An 18,604-nucleotide genomic window follows, 5' to 3' on the forward strand; every position below is an offset into this window, starting at 1 on the left:
TTTTAGAACTAAATACCATGCGCCTCCATCGGATGATGACAATTTGATGGAGACGAATGCATTTCCAAATGATTTTTTTAAAGACAGATATTATACCCGTCCACATTTTTTAAAAATCTGAAAGAAATACAGCGTAATGTACTCATAAATGATTTATTTTTGATTTAAAATCTGAAGTGGTGGAAAACTTGAAGTGCGATTAAAAAATATTCGAAAATTTTGAACGTTTTTTTTTTCACTTGAAATACATTTTGAAAATTTCTGAAAATAATCACATAGGTATCCCATAATTCCTAAAAGATTCCTGATTTATTTCAATTTTTTTGCTAAAGAGGATTTTGAAAAACTTAAATAAAATGAAAATCAGAAGAAACGCCCTAACTCCACCAATATGGTAGTTAAAGGGTTAAAATGTTGGGAAAATCATCTCCAATATAATCCCTTTCAAACAGCGTATATCAATTTTTGGTCTGTTTGGGTGCAGTTTTTATATGGAAACCCGGCCACACCCTTAGTTCAAAAATTTTAATAACTTAGTAAAGAAATATGAAGGAAACGAACTACGGGGATAACAAAAAAAAGTATTCCAGTTGCGGGGGGTAGCATGGCCACTCCAATAAATCTTTTGGGGGGGCTCAGAAATTACCTAAAATATCGTAAAAATGTGAAGGAAGTGATGAGAAATATTTCCAATAGAATAATTATACCGGTTCCCTTGCAAATTGGATTTAAACTAAATTCTATTTTAAATGAATACCGCTTGTTGATTTCCGTCCTCTATCAATACGCTGACCTACGATTTTTGTCTATTTAGATTTTAGAGTTCTAATCTTAAGGTCATTCGCCTCTTCGGTCCACAAAAACTTTCTGACCCTATGTGCGGGGTTGGGAATCGAACCCAGGTGGGTTGCGTGTAAGACATCGACTAACCATACCACGCTATACCCCTCTTCCGTTGATGTTATTGGAGCGGTAATAAACGAAATGGCGTTAAAATTTTAACCATTAGATTGATCAAAGATAGAATACTCGGATGACTCGTATCGCTAAGATGGCACTGACGAGTCTAAGACTTGAACATGGACTCGCATCGGGCCGGGTCGGGTATAAGATGGTTTTGTGTGTGCCTAAATTTCCCAGTTGAATTTTCGAGAAAAAAATTAAACGCGTTTTTTAAAAACCAATTTTTCGAAGTCCACGAAACACGATCCTGAAAAATCTACTGAACCGATTTTCCGATCAAACTTGGAATATACTTTTTTGTTATACAATGCCTCCCCCTCGTTTTTGAAATTTTTCCCTTTTCATATTATGATAGTTTGCACCTCAAATTTGGCGGAAAATTCTGCGTAGAATCGCGTTTTTTACCTAAATATGCTTAAATATATAACTTGAGAATGACGGAGGGGGAAGAAATAACTCGTACTTTAAGTAAATTTAAGATTGAATGTTCTGTTACTGCCTTATTTTTCTGGTCAGTCAGTTTCGGTTTTTAACGATATCAAACTAACTAGAGATTATAAGAAGAGAAAGAATATGAAATTATAGAGCCATAGTACTCAAGGAAGAGCAAGGATGGGAAGAATAAAGTGCGGAAAAGTGAGACTCGGATGACTCGTATCGCTAAGATGGCACTGACGAGTCTATGACGAAACGTAAAGAAAAGTAAAAACGGTTATGTGCCCTAAGCACAAACTTAGGTTTACCCCTAAATGACCATACCTAAATCGGCCAGTATTAGCCGAAAATAACGTTTTCGTTCGGCACGTCAGCAAAGACATGGCACTTCGGTGCAAATTAATAAGTGTTTTGCAAATAGCATTAACTTTACGTCTGCTTAGCGGTTCAAGTTGAACTGTTTAAGTTTGCATTAAGCAGTTCAATTTGAACTGCTCTGCACTGACGAGTCTAAGACGAAACGTAAAGAAAAAAGTAAAAACGGTTATTTGCCCTAAGCACAAACTTAGGCTTACCCCTAAATGACGAAAAAAGTTATTTTTCAATATTAGTATGCGGAAATTTTACTAAGTATTCTTAAAATGATGCTTTATAAAGTAAAAAAAGTTTAAATAAAATTGTGCTTTTTGATATAAATTATACCTAACTCCCCCATTAACTGACATGAATAGAATAACTAATTGTACCATCGAGATGTTGATTCGAGGATATAGAAATAAATGAATCACGAAGAAAACATATTTATTTTTGGTTAGTTATTTCACTATCACTTAAATCAATTTTTCGGGATTTGAAAGTAGTAATTTTTACTAAAGCTCAGCAGTAGGAATTGTTCTGCAAGATTTTTTTCAGTGTCGGAAAATGATTATCAAACTGTCAAAAATTACTCTGCTTTCAAGCGGGGTTATTTTTCGTGGGAGCGGGTCATTTCACCAAAGACATTTCACCGAAAGCCATTTCGCCAAAAGCCATTTCACCGAAAGCCATTTCGCCTAAAGCCATTTCGCCGAAAGTCGTTTCACCGAATGCCATTTCGCCGAAAGCAGTTTCGCCGAAAGGGTTGTTTCGCCGACAGGGTAACTTTGAATACACAACATAATTCATTAGGAAACTGCAAATTCTAGTTAGTCATCAAAAATATCTATTTGTTTTTATAGCTCTAGATAATTGATCAGGCGCAGCCCCATAACCGAAGCCGGAAGCAAAGTCGGAAGCGGCGGCCTCTTGCATAACAGTTCGGCTGAAAAGTTCGTATCGTTTAATAGAAACACACATTTTTTTGCCAAAATTCGTTTTTATTATTCAACATACTTGCTTTCAGAGGCGATACAGCGAATAAAATAGGCCTCAGTTTCAGCGATAACCTCTTCATTGCTTCTAAATTTTTTACCAGCGAGCATTCTCTTGAGGTCGGAGAACAGGAAAAAGTCACTGAGGGCCAAATCTGGAGAATACGGTGGATGAGGGAGCAATTCGAAGCCCAATTCGTTCAATTTCAGCATGGTTTTCATCGACTTGTGACGTTGTGATTGTGAGCTCACGCGGCACCCATTTTGCACAAAGCTTTCTCATATCCAAATATTCGTGAATAATATGTCCAACACGTTCATTTGATATCTTTAGGATGTCAGCTATCTCGATCAACTTCACTTTACGGTCATTGAAAATCATTTTGTGGATTTTTTTCACGTTTTCATCGGTAACAGCCTCTTTTGGACGTCCACTGCGTTCATCGTTTTCGGTGCTCATATGACCAGTACGAAATTTTGCAAACCACTTAAGAATTGTTGCTTCGCCCGGTGCAGAGTCTGGATAACACTCATCAAGCCATTTTTTGGTATCGGTGGCACTTTTTTTCATCAAAAAGTAGTGTTTCATCAACACACGAAATTCCTTTTTTTCCATTTTTTTTCACAATAACAAAAGTAGCTTCACTCAAAAGGCAATATCTCACAAACTAATAATCAGACAGCTGTCAAATTTATACACGTATCTTTTGAAGGTTGGCACTAACTGAAAATGGTATGGATTTAATTCTAGTGGCGCCCTCTCATAGAAACGATACGAACTTTTCAGCCGATCTGTTACAAACCTGTAACCGCCTCATTTGCCTGGTCTACTAAAAGCTAGGTTTCTTTGTTTCAGTGAGTTCCGAACGAGCGGTAGTGAGGTCGGTTTGCATACGAACAAAACAATGTGGCAAAGCCGCATTAGATATATTTCCATCTGCACGCAGTTATCGGAAAGTACAGCAAACAATTGCCAAATTTTTTTTTATGAATTCATTTCTGAGGATCATGAATAAACCTACAAAAATTATCCAAGTCTCTGAATCATTTCAGAAATACGATTGTAGGTCAACAAAACGGGAGTTAAAATTATTGTTTTTTATCTTTTTTATCAATCCTAATCACGATATTAAGACTAATGAAGAATTCGGCGTAGTTACCCTTTCGACGAAATGGTTTTTGGCGAAATGACTCTTTCGGCGAAATGGCTTTCGATGAAATGACTTTCGGCGAAATGATCCTTTCGACGAAATGACTTTTAACTAAAAGTAAAAAAAGACGGGTGGGAAACGGCGTGAATACGATTAAAACTTCGGAAAGTTTTTCTTTGGTGGCAACAATCGACGTAAAATCAAATGAAACCAAATATTTTCTATTTATAACGCAAAATTTTCGATTTTGTATTTTCCGGAGTACCTTTTGTGAAATCAAAAACATATAGCAATGTATAAGTCATTAATAAAAAATTAATAAATAAGTCATTAATAAAAAATAATAGAGAGAATACAATAAAACAAAATTAATATTAGTAATATTAAATTATCATTTTATGAGATTCATAATAGCTGATCGTATTCATTAACTCGTGAAGTAGTATATTTATGAATAGTTAAATTTCTACTACTCGTATTGAGGGAATGGGAACTACTATGTGTCTGAGGGGAGCGGGTCATATCGTCGAAAGTCGTTTCGCCGAATAGGTAATTTCGCCGAAAGTCGTTTCGCCGAAAGGGTCATTTCGCCGAAAAGGTCATTTCGCCGAAAGGGTCATTTAGCCGAAAGGGTCATTTTGCCGAAAGGGTCATATCTCCCGCATGTTATGTCTCCTGTATAACTGATGTGCGTAGCCACATAACCGAAGCCAAAATGGCTCGGCGGCACAAAGCCGGGCCTTAACGCTATCATCTTTCGTTTGTCTTTAATTTAAATCATCATCATCATTTGAATGACTGGATTGTACGTCTTAAACAACATGCACAAACCCTCCATCATTGAAAATATTCCGTATTTCTATGTGTTGGTTTTGTACGATACGCTTTGTGCGATGATTCGTTCAATTCATTTGTTAGGAATTTTGCGCACCTTATTTTGGCACTGAATTTCACCCTAATGATCGTTCATACTAAACATTTTAGAAAACTTTAGCTTTGAGTTATTTTTGGGTATCTCAAACTACTGAAGTTTCTATGACAAATTGATGGAAAATGACAAAATATTTAAAAAATTAAGCGAAATGTATGCTCTGTTTGGCGAAACTACTTTCAGTGAAATGGCTTACGTCATTATAACTCGCACCCATCAAAAAGAATATTGCATCCCGGTTAAATATTCCTCTTCTCTGCTATTATAGAGTAAGCGTTGCGTTTGCCTTCCGTTTTCAATTGAACCGCAAAATAGCAATAGCAGTTCAATTTGAAGTGCTGATGCATTGATGCAAATGAAACCTGAAGATAATTAGAATTTTTATTGTCAGATACCCATACATGAAGGAATAAATCAGTAAACTAATATCATCTTTAAGTCACGTGAACTATGGTTGAAGGCAAACTCTATTTCAACAGACAATAATTGACATCTGCATCCTAGGAGACATTTGCGATATACCAAGAACTCAGACCGTTCTGTTCTGTCGGTTTCAAACGATGAGATTTTCAAATCATCACCCGCAATCACACGAAACCGCAAGAAACCCGCACTGAGATCGTAAGTTTAAACTGCAGCAGCTATTTGATTGGATGCATTTGCCTCTTTTGCGTCCAGAATGAAATATGCAATTCAACCAACCCATTCACAATTACGTTTCGCTTGGGTCCTGCTTGTCGCAGTGACACCAAAAAGACAAGATCAGGCAAGATAAATTTTCAACCGCAAACCTCAAAAGTTGCAGATCCCAAAAAAAAAAGAGAACCGTTGCTCAAGTGGAAGATTTCACCGAAACCTCAACGACAGTTCCGAGAGCTGCAGTATTTTCATTTTCCTTATGCATCTGCAAGGTTTCATAATTATAAGTACCGGAAGAAAGAAAGAAATATAGAAAAATAAACTATAAAAATTTCCCGCAATTGCTTTCGGAGCTGGCTCAGTAGGTTGGATAGCTTTGAAAAAAAATTGGGTTCAATTATAGCAATGCTGTTATGCATTGCGCTAAGTTATTTACTGCGTTGCATGTTGCCGACCTTCACAGTTCATTTAATTGGCTGTCGAAAAACCGTCTGCATGTGTGGGGTGGAGAAGTTCGATCAACTAAAAGCAAGCTAACTAAAAATGCAGCAGACGGGAAGGGTTGATTAAGGGGCCATCCGTGAGTGAGGTTCCATTTTGAGTTTGAATTTTCCATGTTGTACTAAACGTAGCAGCACCATTCTTTGTTCCTGACCATTGGGAAGATGATCACAAATTAACCAAACATTAGTTTTTCTCAACGAGCATTATGGAGAAAAACTCATCACGTTTTCTTGCGTTTCTCGCACTCGGATGTCCGTTTTGATGTTAGTAGATACATAATAGTCCCTCCATGTTGGGAATTCAATCATATTGTTGTGTGTTAGACATAAAAAGATCAGTGGTTTTACACAATTAGTTGCTAGAAGGAGTAGAAGCATTGTTATCCACCAGCAAAGTCATACATTAAGTAAAATCTCGGTACCATCTGTGATTTTGGCATTTCTGAAACCGCTGTCAATGCCATGTATTATTCAACTAGTTCTTATTACCTTAATCTATAGCTATTTGGTCGATCTGAAATGTTAGCGTCAGTATAAAATTTAATGATCTAATTCGCGTTGTGTACAATTCTGGGAGAGTGCGACGGTCGCACCTGAAAAGGGTCAATTATTTTCATCAATATCCAGCAGCAGAAGTTGCGAATTCAAAGAAAATGCACTCGGACTTTTCCCAACGATTCAGTTCTTTTAAGGTCCCGAAAATAGAGCTCGCCTGTGCCCCACCTTTTTGCCTTTCTCATATAGAAAGGTTATGCAATCACTGTGAAAACCGAATTTTTAATCGAGGCCCGGAGGGCCGAGTGTCATATACCATTCGACTTAGCTTAACGAACTGACAATATTTTTCGATAAAACACGAGTGTCCCAAGGCTACCATTCATCTTTCCCCTTGTAATGCTACGGCATGTATCGATGCTCCATGGTGACATTTCGAATCCGGCGAACCGTGCCTGGGGAATTCCAAACATTCATTCATTTGGGTGGGTCATATTTATAGATGTCGTGATGTTTGCATCGATTCGAAATTTTTGCTGCGAATAAATGTTTAATCTACAGGTTGCAAAAATCATTTCGCTAGTGAGATGATAGACAAGTTTTGTATCTGATTTTTTTCATAAATACGTTTATTTCATAGGCAATATACATAATTTTTTCTTCGCCGTGGCATACACAGTACATAGTACTTTAAACCTAATACATTTCGAATATCATATTAGAATGTTGGTATTTATTAGTTAATCTAAACACTGGTTTTATCAAGCGGTTTGCTATTATAAATTGCATTAAATAAAATACATTTATTTTGTACATGATCTTATAACTATTTCAAGTTTGTTTGTATCAGTTCATCACTTTTATTCAATATAAGATAGCTGGCTATTGGTTGAACTCATGGAAGAGAAAGGGGTCTAACATAAAATAAAATTTAAATTCGAACTCCAATGGACTTAATGAAATAATGAAGAAGTTTCTCGAAAGGAAGGTTATGATAAGCAAGAATGTCGCGAACTGGAACATTGGATAGTCTACTTTGGCTACGCAAGGAATTTATTAGTTGAGATCTGACATCACGATACTCCACTGATGTCCAAACGACATGATCAATATCGCGATAGCTTTCGCCACAAGCACAATGATTAGTCTCGGAAAGTCCAATTCGAAGGAGATGTGCATCTAACGTGTAGTGATTGGACATGAGTCTGAACATCACACGAATGTAGTCCCTACTCACATCCAGTCTCCTGAACCATGCCTTTGTCGATATTTTAGGAATAATTAAGTGCATCCACCGACCCAGATCATCTTTATCCCAAGAAGCTTGCCAGCTGGCAAGTGTTCTTTGGCGAGACGCACTATAGAATTCGTTGAAAGCAATCGGTCTCTCATAAATTTCACCCTCAATAGCACCACGTTTGGCTAAAAAATTGGCTCTTTCATTGCCTGGAAAGGAGCAATGAGCTGGGACCCAAACTATTGTGATTTGATAATTATTATTCAATAAGACGTTCAGGCACTGTTTTATTTTACCCAAGAAAAACGGTTCATTTTGCCAGCAGAGTTTGAGCGAATGGCTTCAATTGCACTTAGACTATCTGCGAAGAGAAAATAATGGTTTGGAGATCATATGACAATTACACTTAAGCTATAATGAACTGCTGCTAACTCTGCTATATAAACAGATGCAGGTTCTTGAAGCCTAAATGAGACCGAAACATTATTGTTGAATATACCAAACTCAGTAGCCTCTTCAATTCGTGATTCGTCCGTGTAAAACATTTTCTCAGAGTCAATATACCTGAATTTACTTGAAAATATTTTTGGGATTTCCATCGAGTGTAGGTGTTCTGGGATTTCACGCACTTCGCGCTGCATGGATGTGTCGAAAAATAAAGTTGAGTCAGGGACATTTAGGAGGCTGACACGAATAGGAATATATCTTGAAGGGTTGATTTCCTGTGACAAATGGTTAAAATATACTGTCATGAATCATGTTTAAGATTGAAGCTCAACTAGCCTTTCGAAGTTTTTAATATCCAGGAGATTCAGTACATCACATCTTATTAGCAGTCGCGATGAAAGCTTCCAAAAACGATCTTTTAATGGAAGAACTCCCGCCAGAACTTCAAGACTCATTGTATGTGTGGAATGCATGCAGCCAGTGTTGGTGATTGCCGAAAATTTTACAGAAGCTGCTATATTACTATCTATATTATACAACATTTTCAATCCGGTAGAAGATGCTACAAGAACTCGAGTCTCTCAATGCATGAACCGCGAGAGAATTTTTCTACATTCCTTCGCTCCACTTCATACTCTGAGTATTTCTCGGCCCTTAAAAAAAATTACAGTCTGATAATGATCGTTGCTGTGTGGAATTTCCCAAGAGAGAATCGCAAGTTGAAAATTATCGCAGAAAATCGAGTCGATGATTCAACTTGATGATTCTCATACTAGGTTGCAATATTTCAAAACCCTTGTGTGGAGCATTCACTTACATTTTCATAGACACAACTTATACAAAGGTTATATGCACATAGTTAAAATAAGCGGCAATAGTAAAATGATTCTATCGCAATTATCAACTGCCTGTATAGAATCGGATCGCGAAACGAGAATAAGCGACCGTTTGTTGCTTCAGAGAAGATCCCCACAGCGGCGTGCCAACCTTTGATTCTCAGAAATGTCATCGAGAGAAATTCGCTCTCGCACTGGTGTCGATTCTAAGTTAAATGAGCCATGCCGTTTTTTTTGTTGTTGCGATGATTTCCAACTCTCTTTGATGGCACTAAATCAATCGTTGAAGAGTTGCCAGCGAACGTTCTTTGATACGATAAAAGCCATCCTTGCATGCAGCCTAAGGCAATTCGCAAACAACGATTCTGAATTCGCTCCAGTTTGATAATATAAGAGTTTGCAGCGGAACGAATGCAAACGCATCCATATTCCATCACTGAAAGTATCGTTGTCTGATACAATTTTATCAGATCATCATGCTTTCTTGAAAAGACGACAAGCTTTGTTTTCTCCGTTATTATCGCCATGTGAAAAATACATGCACTTCTCTGACAAAAGATTGTGCAAATAATTATTTATAACCGCTGGGAGTCCATGTTGATGGAGCTTGTCTGAAAGAACATCAATGGAAACTGAATCAAATGCTCCTTTAATGTCTAAAACTGAGCCAAACTGAGTATCGGACAACAAACCGTTCGTCTCGACCCAAGTGTCGAGACGTCGAAGAATAATTTTTTCGAACAATTTTCTGATGCAGCACAACATTGCAATGGGTCTATATAAGTTGTGATTGAAAGCTGGTTTCACCGGCTTTTGAATGGCGATAACTTTTACTTGCCTCCAGTCAGGTGGAACAATATTTTGCTCAAGAAACTTGTTGAACGATTCCAACAAACGTCTTCTTGCAAGATCGGGCAGATTATTCACCAAGTTAAATTTAATTCTGTCCAACCCAGGAGCGTTATTGTTACAAGACATGAGTGCTATGGAAAATTCCATCATTGAAAAGGGGCTATCAATTTATTTTTAGAAAACTCAAAAATAATGCTCTGCGTAGGAACAGAATCTGGACAAACTTTCCTCACAAAATCAAATTTCCATCGGTTCAAGTATTCCTCACTCTCATTTCCTACGTTACGATTCTTCATTCGTCAGGCCGTATTCCAAAGAGCGCTCATTGAGGTTTCTCTTGACAAACCTTCGACAAAATGTCTCCAATAGTTACATTTCTTGGCCCGAAGTATGCTCTTGTACTTGATTTCTAAAATCAGGAATTTTTTAATATTATGAGGAGTTCCTCCTCCATTTTTAAAACGTCTTTGTCCCACCAAGGGTTTGGAGGCCTTCTGTTAGACAATGGACTAAGAAATCGTTTGGTTTGTGCTTGTTCTGCGGCCTCCAGAATCGAACAAACGAAGAAGTCATATTCTTCAAGTGCGGGGAGGGGCGGCGGCGGGGGGAACTCTTCCATTGAATTTAAGACACTTGACATTGGTATTTAATCCAGTCAACATTTTTGTCAAATCATGTAGCATATTATCTGAATTAGCAATACCTTTGTTACTGCTGATTGAGATGATGATTGGTAAATGATCGCTACCGTGTAAATCAGGGAATACTTTCCAGGTGCAATCTAGTCGAATTGAAGTCGAGCAAAGAGATAAATCTAATGCACTTGGACGTGCAGGAGGGCTTGAGATCCGTGTCATGCTACTCATATTTAGTACCGACATGCTCAAATTGTCGAAGGTGTTTATTCATTGCTACAGATAAAACCTGTTTTAATCCACCTAGTGGTGTAATGATGCCTTTCTCATATCAATCATACTATTATATATAATACTGTGGTATTCTTCAAAATAATTCTCTGCGATTCTTGAAAGAATAACCGAAATCGGTTTGTTTGACCGTCTACTGATAAAAACTATCAATTAGAAAGAATTTGAGGTCGATTTAGAAATTTTTTTAAGGTTCTTCCCCATTTTCAGTGATGGTATACAATTTTTAACCCACTTTACCCTATATTTCCGGATCCGGAAGTCGGATCCGCGTGAAATTCAGGAATTACGGGACCACAGGACCTTTCATTTGAATCTAAGTTTGTGAAAATTGGTCGCGCCATCTATGAGAAAAGTTAGAACACATATTTTCTTTTTTTTTGCACATTTTACCCCATAACTCCCGAACCGGAAGTCGGATCCAAATAATATTTAGGAATTTTCTATGGGACCTCAAGACCTTTCATTTGAATCTAAGTTTGTGAAAATCGGTTCAGCCATCTCTGAGAAAAGTTAGTGCACTTATTTTCACAATTTTTTGCACATTTTACCCCATAATTCCGGAACAGGAAGTCGATTCCAAATAATATTCAGGAATTTTGTATGGGACCACAAGACCTTTCATTTGAATCTAAGTTTGTGAAAATCGGTCGCACCTTCTATGAGAAAAGTTAGAACACATATTTTCTTTTTTTTGCACATTTTACCCCATAACTCCCGAACCGGAAGTCGGATCCAAATAATATTCAGAAAATTTCTTTGGGACCTTAAGACATTTCATTTGAATCTAAGTTTGTGAAAATCGGTTCAGCCATCTCTGAGAAAAGTTAGTGCACTTATTTTCACAATTTTTTGCACATTTTACCCCATAACTCCCGAACCGGAAGTCGGATCCAAATAATATTCAGGAATTTTGTATGGAACCTCAAGACCTTTCGTTTGAATCTAAGTTTGTGAAAATCGGTTCAGCCATCTCCGAGAAAAGTTAGTGCAAAAAAACGTTACATACACACATACGCACACACACACTCACACACACACACACACACACACACACACACACACACACACACACACACACACACACACACACACACACACACACACACAAACACACACACAGACATTTTGCGTACTCGACGAACTGAGTCGAATGGTATATGACACTCGGCCCTCCGGGCCTCGGTTCAAAAGTCGGTTTTCACAGTGATTGCATAACCTTTCTATATGAGAAAGGCAAAACCTTTGGAATGATGATAATACTTCACCTAGCTGATTCCAAATAGGTATCATTTTATAAAATAACTGAATAATATTCAAACAAGATCTTTTTATATGTATTTAAAACTGACTTGTAAGATATTCACTAAAAATATGTAGTGCATATCATATCAATACATAAGTGAGTAATGTTCTACCATTTCTCATGAATTATTGAATGAAGAACAGTTACTTTTTATCTACGCTTGACTAGTGGATATCAATAATTTATATTTAAAAATTCTTAGATTCGGTTTGTGGATATTCTTTCAAATCGCTATACAGTTTGTAATTTCGAGACGGATTTAAGGAGTAAGTTATTGAATTAATTTCATAATAATTCATAATTTCATAAGAGTCAGAAATCCTAAAAATGATTTATTGTATATTTTTAAAATTAAGAATGAAATTCACATTGAACATTGCATTTTTTTATTTAATCGGTCTTGCCCCCTACAGAACCCTGTAATTTTAATCTCCGTCTAGAGCGATACTTTTGACCCATCTGTCCTTCAACATTTTGAAGCCCCTTGAAGAAAAAATGTCAAGGCCTTCAAAATAGACTTCCGTTTCTGAAATGACCTCATTATTCGAAGAAAGTTTTATTTCCTGGAAAAACCTTTTCAGGTTTGGAAATAGATAATAGTCACTGGGGGCCAGGCCTGGAGAATACGAGGGACGGTGAACCAACCCGTACCGCATTTCTTTTCTATTTTCACCGTTGCTTTTATGCATGAATATTGCTGGTGCATATTTTTCCAGAGCTTGATGAAAACCTGAACTCGTCTGACATGATCAGCTGTTATTCAAACACTAGTGGATAGATTGACATAAAATTTGATATTGTGCCATCTAAAGGCTTGTTCTCAACAAAACATATACACGGTTCGTAACTGTTCACTAATTTTCTGTGAAAGGCCCGGGACTTTTCATTCCATGTAAGTAGTTTTACCGTTACAATTACACAAGTGATGCAATAGAAGCTAGCAAAATTCACAAAATCGATCAACTAGTAAGTGCGATTATCGATATTTGGAGGTGTCAGTTTTAGTTGTATTCACGTCATCCAGTTATGTCTCTGACATTAGCCTCCGTTTCTTTTTTCGTATTGGCGGCGGTACCTTCTGTTCATTGGGTTCTCTTATTTCGGAAATTTCCTATTGACTGCACTCTATTTTGATAAATATCTCAGTCCGGCATGATCCTAAATGATTCATTTTATCAACTGTCTTGAAAGATATAAAAGTAAAGTGTTCTTGAATTAATATAAAACTATTTGTTTTATTCAGTTGCAGCAAGTATACTGACCTAAATTATGGCGCATTTGCTCTTTAAGCATGATCTCAATTACTGGTGCCGAAAGTCAAATGTGGATTCGGTTCAAGTCAACAACGACGGTATTTTTCGTAAGGATAGGTAGTGTTAAACACTCCATCTGAGTAAAATACCCTCCTCCGATTAGTTTTCAAACTTGAATATTATCAGTAACACTATCTTTTCGTAGTATCTTGCTGCTGTGTAAGTTTGGCAGTTATCTTCTGCTGCAAAATATCAATAAATTGAAAGAAAAACCCTTTAGCAACAAATTCAATTCAAAAATTTTATATTCAAAACAAAAAATAATGTCAACGATTTGTGTTTTAGTCATTGTTAAGATGTAGAGCCGTCTTGAGCTAGTTTTAAAATATGATCAGTATCTAACGGGGAAGCAGATCGGAAAATTGATATGTGAATGCAACTATGTAATGAAAACCACGAGTATTTTACTGCAGAGACGGGACTTGAACCCATAGCTAACTCCTAACCGGGGAAATTGTTTTACCAATTAAACTACCCTACACATGAAAACAAATGAAGAGAAAGTCCAATTGACTAGACGGAAACCAGACATGCTTCGCTGTACCTGATCACTACGTCATTCAACTTACTTCTTCTCTTCTATTTTGCCGCCGACACTGATTCGAGATTTTGTTTTTATCTATTTTTGCTATCTAGGGAGGAACACACGTTATCACACATCTATATAATGGTCTCCACCAGTGTGTAGAGCAACGGTGACGATTGTGATATCGAACACAATAAGGGTTCAAATTCCGTTCCTGTGGTAACATTTTCCAATCTACTTCCCCGTTAGGTACTGATCATATTCAAAATATTTCTCAACATTAATGCAACTAAATTTTCGAAGGAAATATATAACGAAACACAGATATACAAATCAATTCACAAATAATGATGGCGGACATTTCCGGTTCCGAAGGTATAATGATATATGTATTATACGCAAGGAACCGTATTTTTTTCAACCCGCGCAAATTTCTTATAGATAATTCAACCGATTTAACCGTTGTGCACTCGAAAAAAAAAACACCTTTAACCACCCGAATGGGTACCCGGGTACCCATTTTTTTAAATCGCTGTAAGTTGAGCATTTTTCAACCGATTGAAGTAATTTTAGCACTGTTGGATTCAGGAACTTAAGCTCTTTGGGATTGGTACCCATAAAGATGGACATGGTGCTCCTGGTTCCCAGGAACCCGGATATCCTAAATGAGTTCCGACATCGAGGCATTTATACACGGATTTCACGTATTTTTGTAATCTTATCTAAGAATTGCTATATGAAATCAAGTGCTATGCTGAGTTGTTATGTTTATATATTTCAGGGGGCATCCGTTATGTACGTAACATAAAATTTTGAATTTTTCTACCACTCCTTTCCCCCTTTGTCGAGCATTTCTCAATCTTTTCACCATGTATTGTCACGTATTTTTGAAACCTCTCCCCCCTAAACGCGTGACGTACTTTATGTATGTTCCCTTATATACTTCACTTTCTTATCTTCAGTTTGAAAATTATTATGTACTTCAGGCCTATTGCGAGGAGCACGCAATACAATTTTTAATTCTGGCAACAAACATTTCGAAACATCACGAAGTTACTTCCCAAACAGTTTCGTTCTCATTTATATTTCCTTTTTTTCGTTCTATGAGAGTAAGTCCAGAATAGGCCAACTACCCTTTAGATGACGTCATTTTTCTACAAAAGGTTCATTTTGGTACGGCCTTTCTCAAATAGCTGGTTTGGAAAAGTTTCAAATTAGTAAATGACATTTATGGTGGAAAACACAAGTGTCGGAACATTCTACGGAAATCCGGATTAACGGGAACCAGAAGAACCTACTACAGCAATATACACGGCCATCGAAAAGTGGATAAATTTCTGAATTTACCCGTACTGAAAAAATTCAAATCGGATGGAATTTGCCTTAGTTACAAGCATTTTTATTTGTGGGTACCCGGGTACCCATTCGGGTGTTTACGTAATAAAAAAAATTTGAGCCCCCCCATTCGACCCCCCTTACTGTAAAATGAAAAGTCAAAGCATGAGAAGTTATGGTCCAACTAGTTCTTGGAATTGACCGAATTGCAGAATCTTAGTTTAAACCTAACTCAGAAATTTCTTATTTTGAAATTCGAAAAGGTACCCGGGTACCCATTCGAGTGCATAAGGGTTAAATAAACTTGGACTCATTTGAATGCTTTCAAGTGTAAAGATTGGAAGTTGATCAAGTGTAAATAGATCATTGGGATGTAAATGAATGAAACTGTTGCCTTTTTGTGAGTCGATATTAGAGAGGTACTGTACCCTATTGGCGATTGGATGCATGTAGGTTGAAGGCCCCTTCAGGAGAGCATTTTTTTGTTCACTGTTTCTAACACATTGTCAGGAAGTTTTTAAATGAAGAAAACTATAACCAGCAGAAAAAATGCTTCGATTCTGCACCAGTATTGCTAATCATTTGCCGAGCTTTCGGAATGCTTTTATCACCCGCTCATCATCCGGAATCGGAGAACGTGTACTGAATTTGTTACACAATTATTCTGAACTAGTGATGAAAATTTACTTAACATAGTTTCCGAACAACGCTCATCTTCTCTTTCATTCAACTGTTTCACCACGCGATACTAATTGATTAGCTTACCGGGTACGCTTCGCAACAATCGGGATGGAAATGAATGAAAGAAATTTTCATTCTTACGTAACCATCGTGGCGGTCGTGCAAAAGCAACAAAACCCCTTACCCGAAGAAAGAATGTCAATCTGGTGAAGGAATTTCAGCCGGCTGGCTGCTCGTTGGAAGCTCCACCATTGGAAGCAGCGTCAAGCCAGGAGTGAAAAATAATCGGAACTACGTCATCGGGGTGGAACGCCTACACTCCCTCGGAGCAAACAGAAACGAGAAACGGTTTGTATTCCGGGCCCAACCCCGGGTGTTGAGAGGTGCCAAAGGGTAGCCGAGGTCAACAGTGGAGGAAACAAGTCAATTACGTCATTATGTGCTTCGAACCGGCCTACATTTTCCCTATCACTGTTCTTGATGGGTCCGCTCGGTTTCCGCAGTTTTGAATTGTCAATTATAAATGTAGCAATAGCGGCAAATCACGATTGCCAGAATTAGACCGAATCTTGTTGAATGTCAGTTTGTGGAAAGTGCAGGGAAAATTTAACAATCTGTTTTTTTTCTCTTTCTGTTTCTTTTCAATTCCAGGGTCAATGTTCAGCCGGTACACTGCCTGTGGCCTGGATAGACGAAGGTCCTGGTCCACCGCGGTGTCCACCGCCATGCAAGGCTAAGTCTAATAATAAAAATAGTAATTATAAGCCAAACAATATTGATAATACTAAATATAACATGGAGAACCGGTTACATGATAAACAACAGTGCCTTGACTATTTGGGCGATAATGAAGAGTTAAGTCCAGCACAAATTTGTAAAAAATCGTCACAAAGTATTGAGACCAAGTTGAAAACGTTACGTTTAAGACATTGTTGTGAACGTACTGTTGGCAGCGCGCTGCACAACGCGGCCTACGCCGGAGTGCTGCGCGGTGGTTCAGAATGTGTTAGGATGCTGAGTGACCTGCTGGAAACGGATGCACTGGCCGCCCGGATCACCTGCGAGTTCACCGAGGTGCTGGTGCGGTACGACTGCGGCCAGCCGTTCTCGATCATTCACCACTGCGAGGACTGCAAGGTAAGTTCGGTGGCACTCTTTTCGGGCTCAAATTTTTGCTTCCCATTTAGTATTGAAGATGACAAAACCGCTTTTTTTTTTTAATATTTTTAGTGCGACTATAATCCCGATCCCGAAGATTGTAATGTTCTTCGTTTATTTTATGGAATATGAGGCCATCAGTTTTTTCGTTGTACTCCATGTAGCCTAAAATAATTTTAATTTCTACATAATTTGTTACATTTGAATCACAATGGTAAAACCATATTCGGACACGAAAAATTTCCTGATGACAAACTGAAACCTAAATATCATCCTAAATGATCAATTTTAATACAAATACTGCAAGCATTGCGCGCGTATCATTTCGCACACTTATTCACAAAATAAGCATAAATATAAAACCAAATCTCCCATTGACAAATTAGACAATCTTCGCTTAGTCGCGCTACGAAGGCTGAGAACTAATCAGAAAATTATTTCAGCGTTCAAAAAAAAAATCGATTGAAAATAATTAGATTGACCTTAGAGAATAGATTCACCTCGTTCAATGGACATTAGTTCGAAAAAAAATGTATTTAACCGATTTTTGTTTTCCAATTATTCTTGCCTTGTATCATTCATTGTCTTTGTTCAGCAGCCATATACTGTTGTATTCTACCATATTGTTTGCCATTTCGGACTTCATTATATCTCAACACAAAGCTTAGTCTTGGGAATACGTTTTGAAATTAAACTTCCATTTTAATAGACTTTGAGTCGGTTCTTAGCGCACAGAACAATGGCAAAGCTCGTAGCAATTATATACGTCGTGTTTTCCGTCTTATCAATGCAAAATGAAATAACTGATTCAAATAGGGAAATGGTGTGCAAAGTGGGATATGCTTGATATATTTCCTGGATTATGGTGCGAACTACCGGAAAAATGAATTTTTGTTTTGAAACACCCTCGAACTTTACCTTGCGTTTCCGTCAGTTTTCTCATCGAAGTATTATTTTTATGTCACGAATGTTTTAATTCGGTGTGTTGTTATATTAGAGATTCAAGATCGCTCGTAAGTTATCTAATCTTATACGAGAAGTCTAAAAATGAAAACTATGTTATATTTGATCGGTAATGTTTTTTTTGTTTTTCGAAATATTCGCATAAATGATCAATACACTTATGCATACGCTTGAAACAACTTTTATAACATTTTTTTCACTCATTATTTTTATAAATTATTTACTATTCAATAAATAACACTTTTTATACTTTAAATTAGTAAACACACACTCGCCATAGCTGCACTATCACTCAAAATAATTGTTTCGTCGAATTACTTTACTATAAATTGTTTGATAAATATTGAAATTAGACTTAGACTTTTTTTGAGAGCAACACTTTAGCACGCATACTTCCAGTGATGCCAACTCTCTCCTCACTTCAGCCAATTTGATATTTAATGACAATTAACTGTCAAACAGCGTCCACTTTTTTGTAGCCCGATAAGTATGTAAAATTTGCCCCCGAAGCTATGCTCATGTTGAGCACTTGGACTGAACACAATTTCCACAAAATTA

The 18,604-nt window shown here is 37.2% G+C and overlaps 1 protein-coding gene across 1 annotated transcript in view; it reads left to right on the forward strand.

The window, feature by feature from the left end:
* LOC131435228 (uncharacterized) overlaps window positions 1-18,604 on the forward strand; it is a 249,605-nt gene that overhangs the window by 39,039 nt on the left and 191,962 nt on the right. Inside the window, exon 2 of the mRNA XM_058602893.1 lies at window positions 16,577-17,062. Coding sequence (XP_058458876.1) covers window positions 16,577-17,062 — 486 coding nt within the window. The remainder of the gene's footprint in view (window positions 1-16,576; window positions 17,063-18,604) is intronic.

The sequence above is a fragment of the Malaya genurostris genome, chromosome 3 (genome assembly GCF_030247185.1).
Source record: "Malaya genurostris strain Urasoe2022 chromosome 3, Malgen_1.1, whole genome shotgun sequence".
In the NCBI taxonomy this organism is placed as follows: domain Eukaryota; kingdom Metazoa; phylum Arthropoda; class Insecta; order Diptera; family Culicidae; genus Malaya; species Malaya genurostris.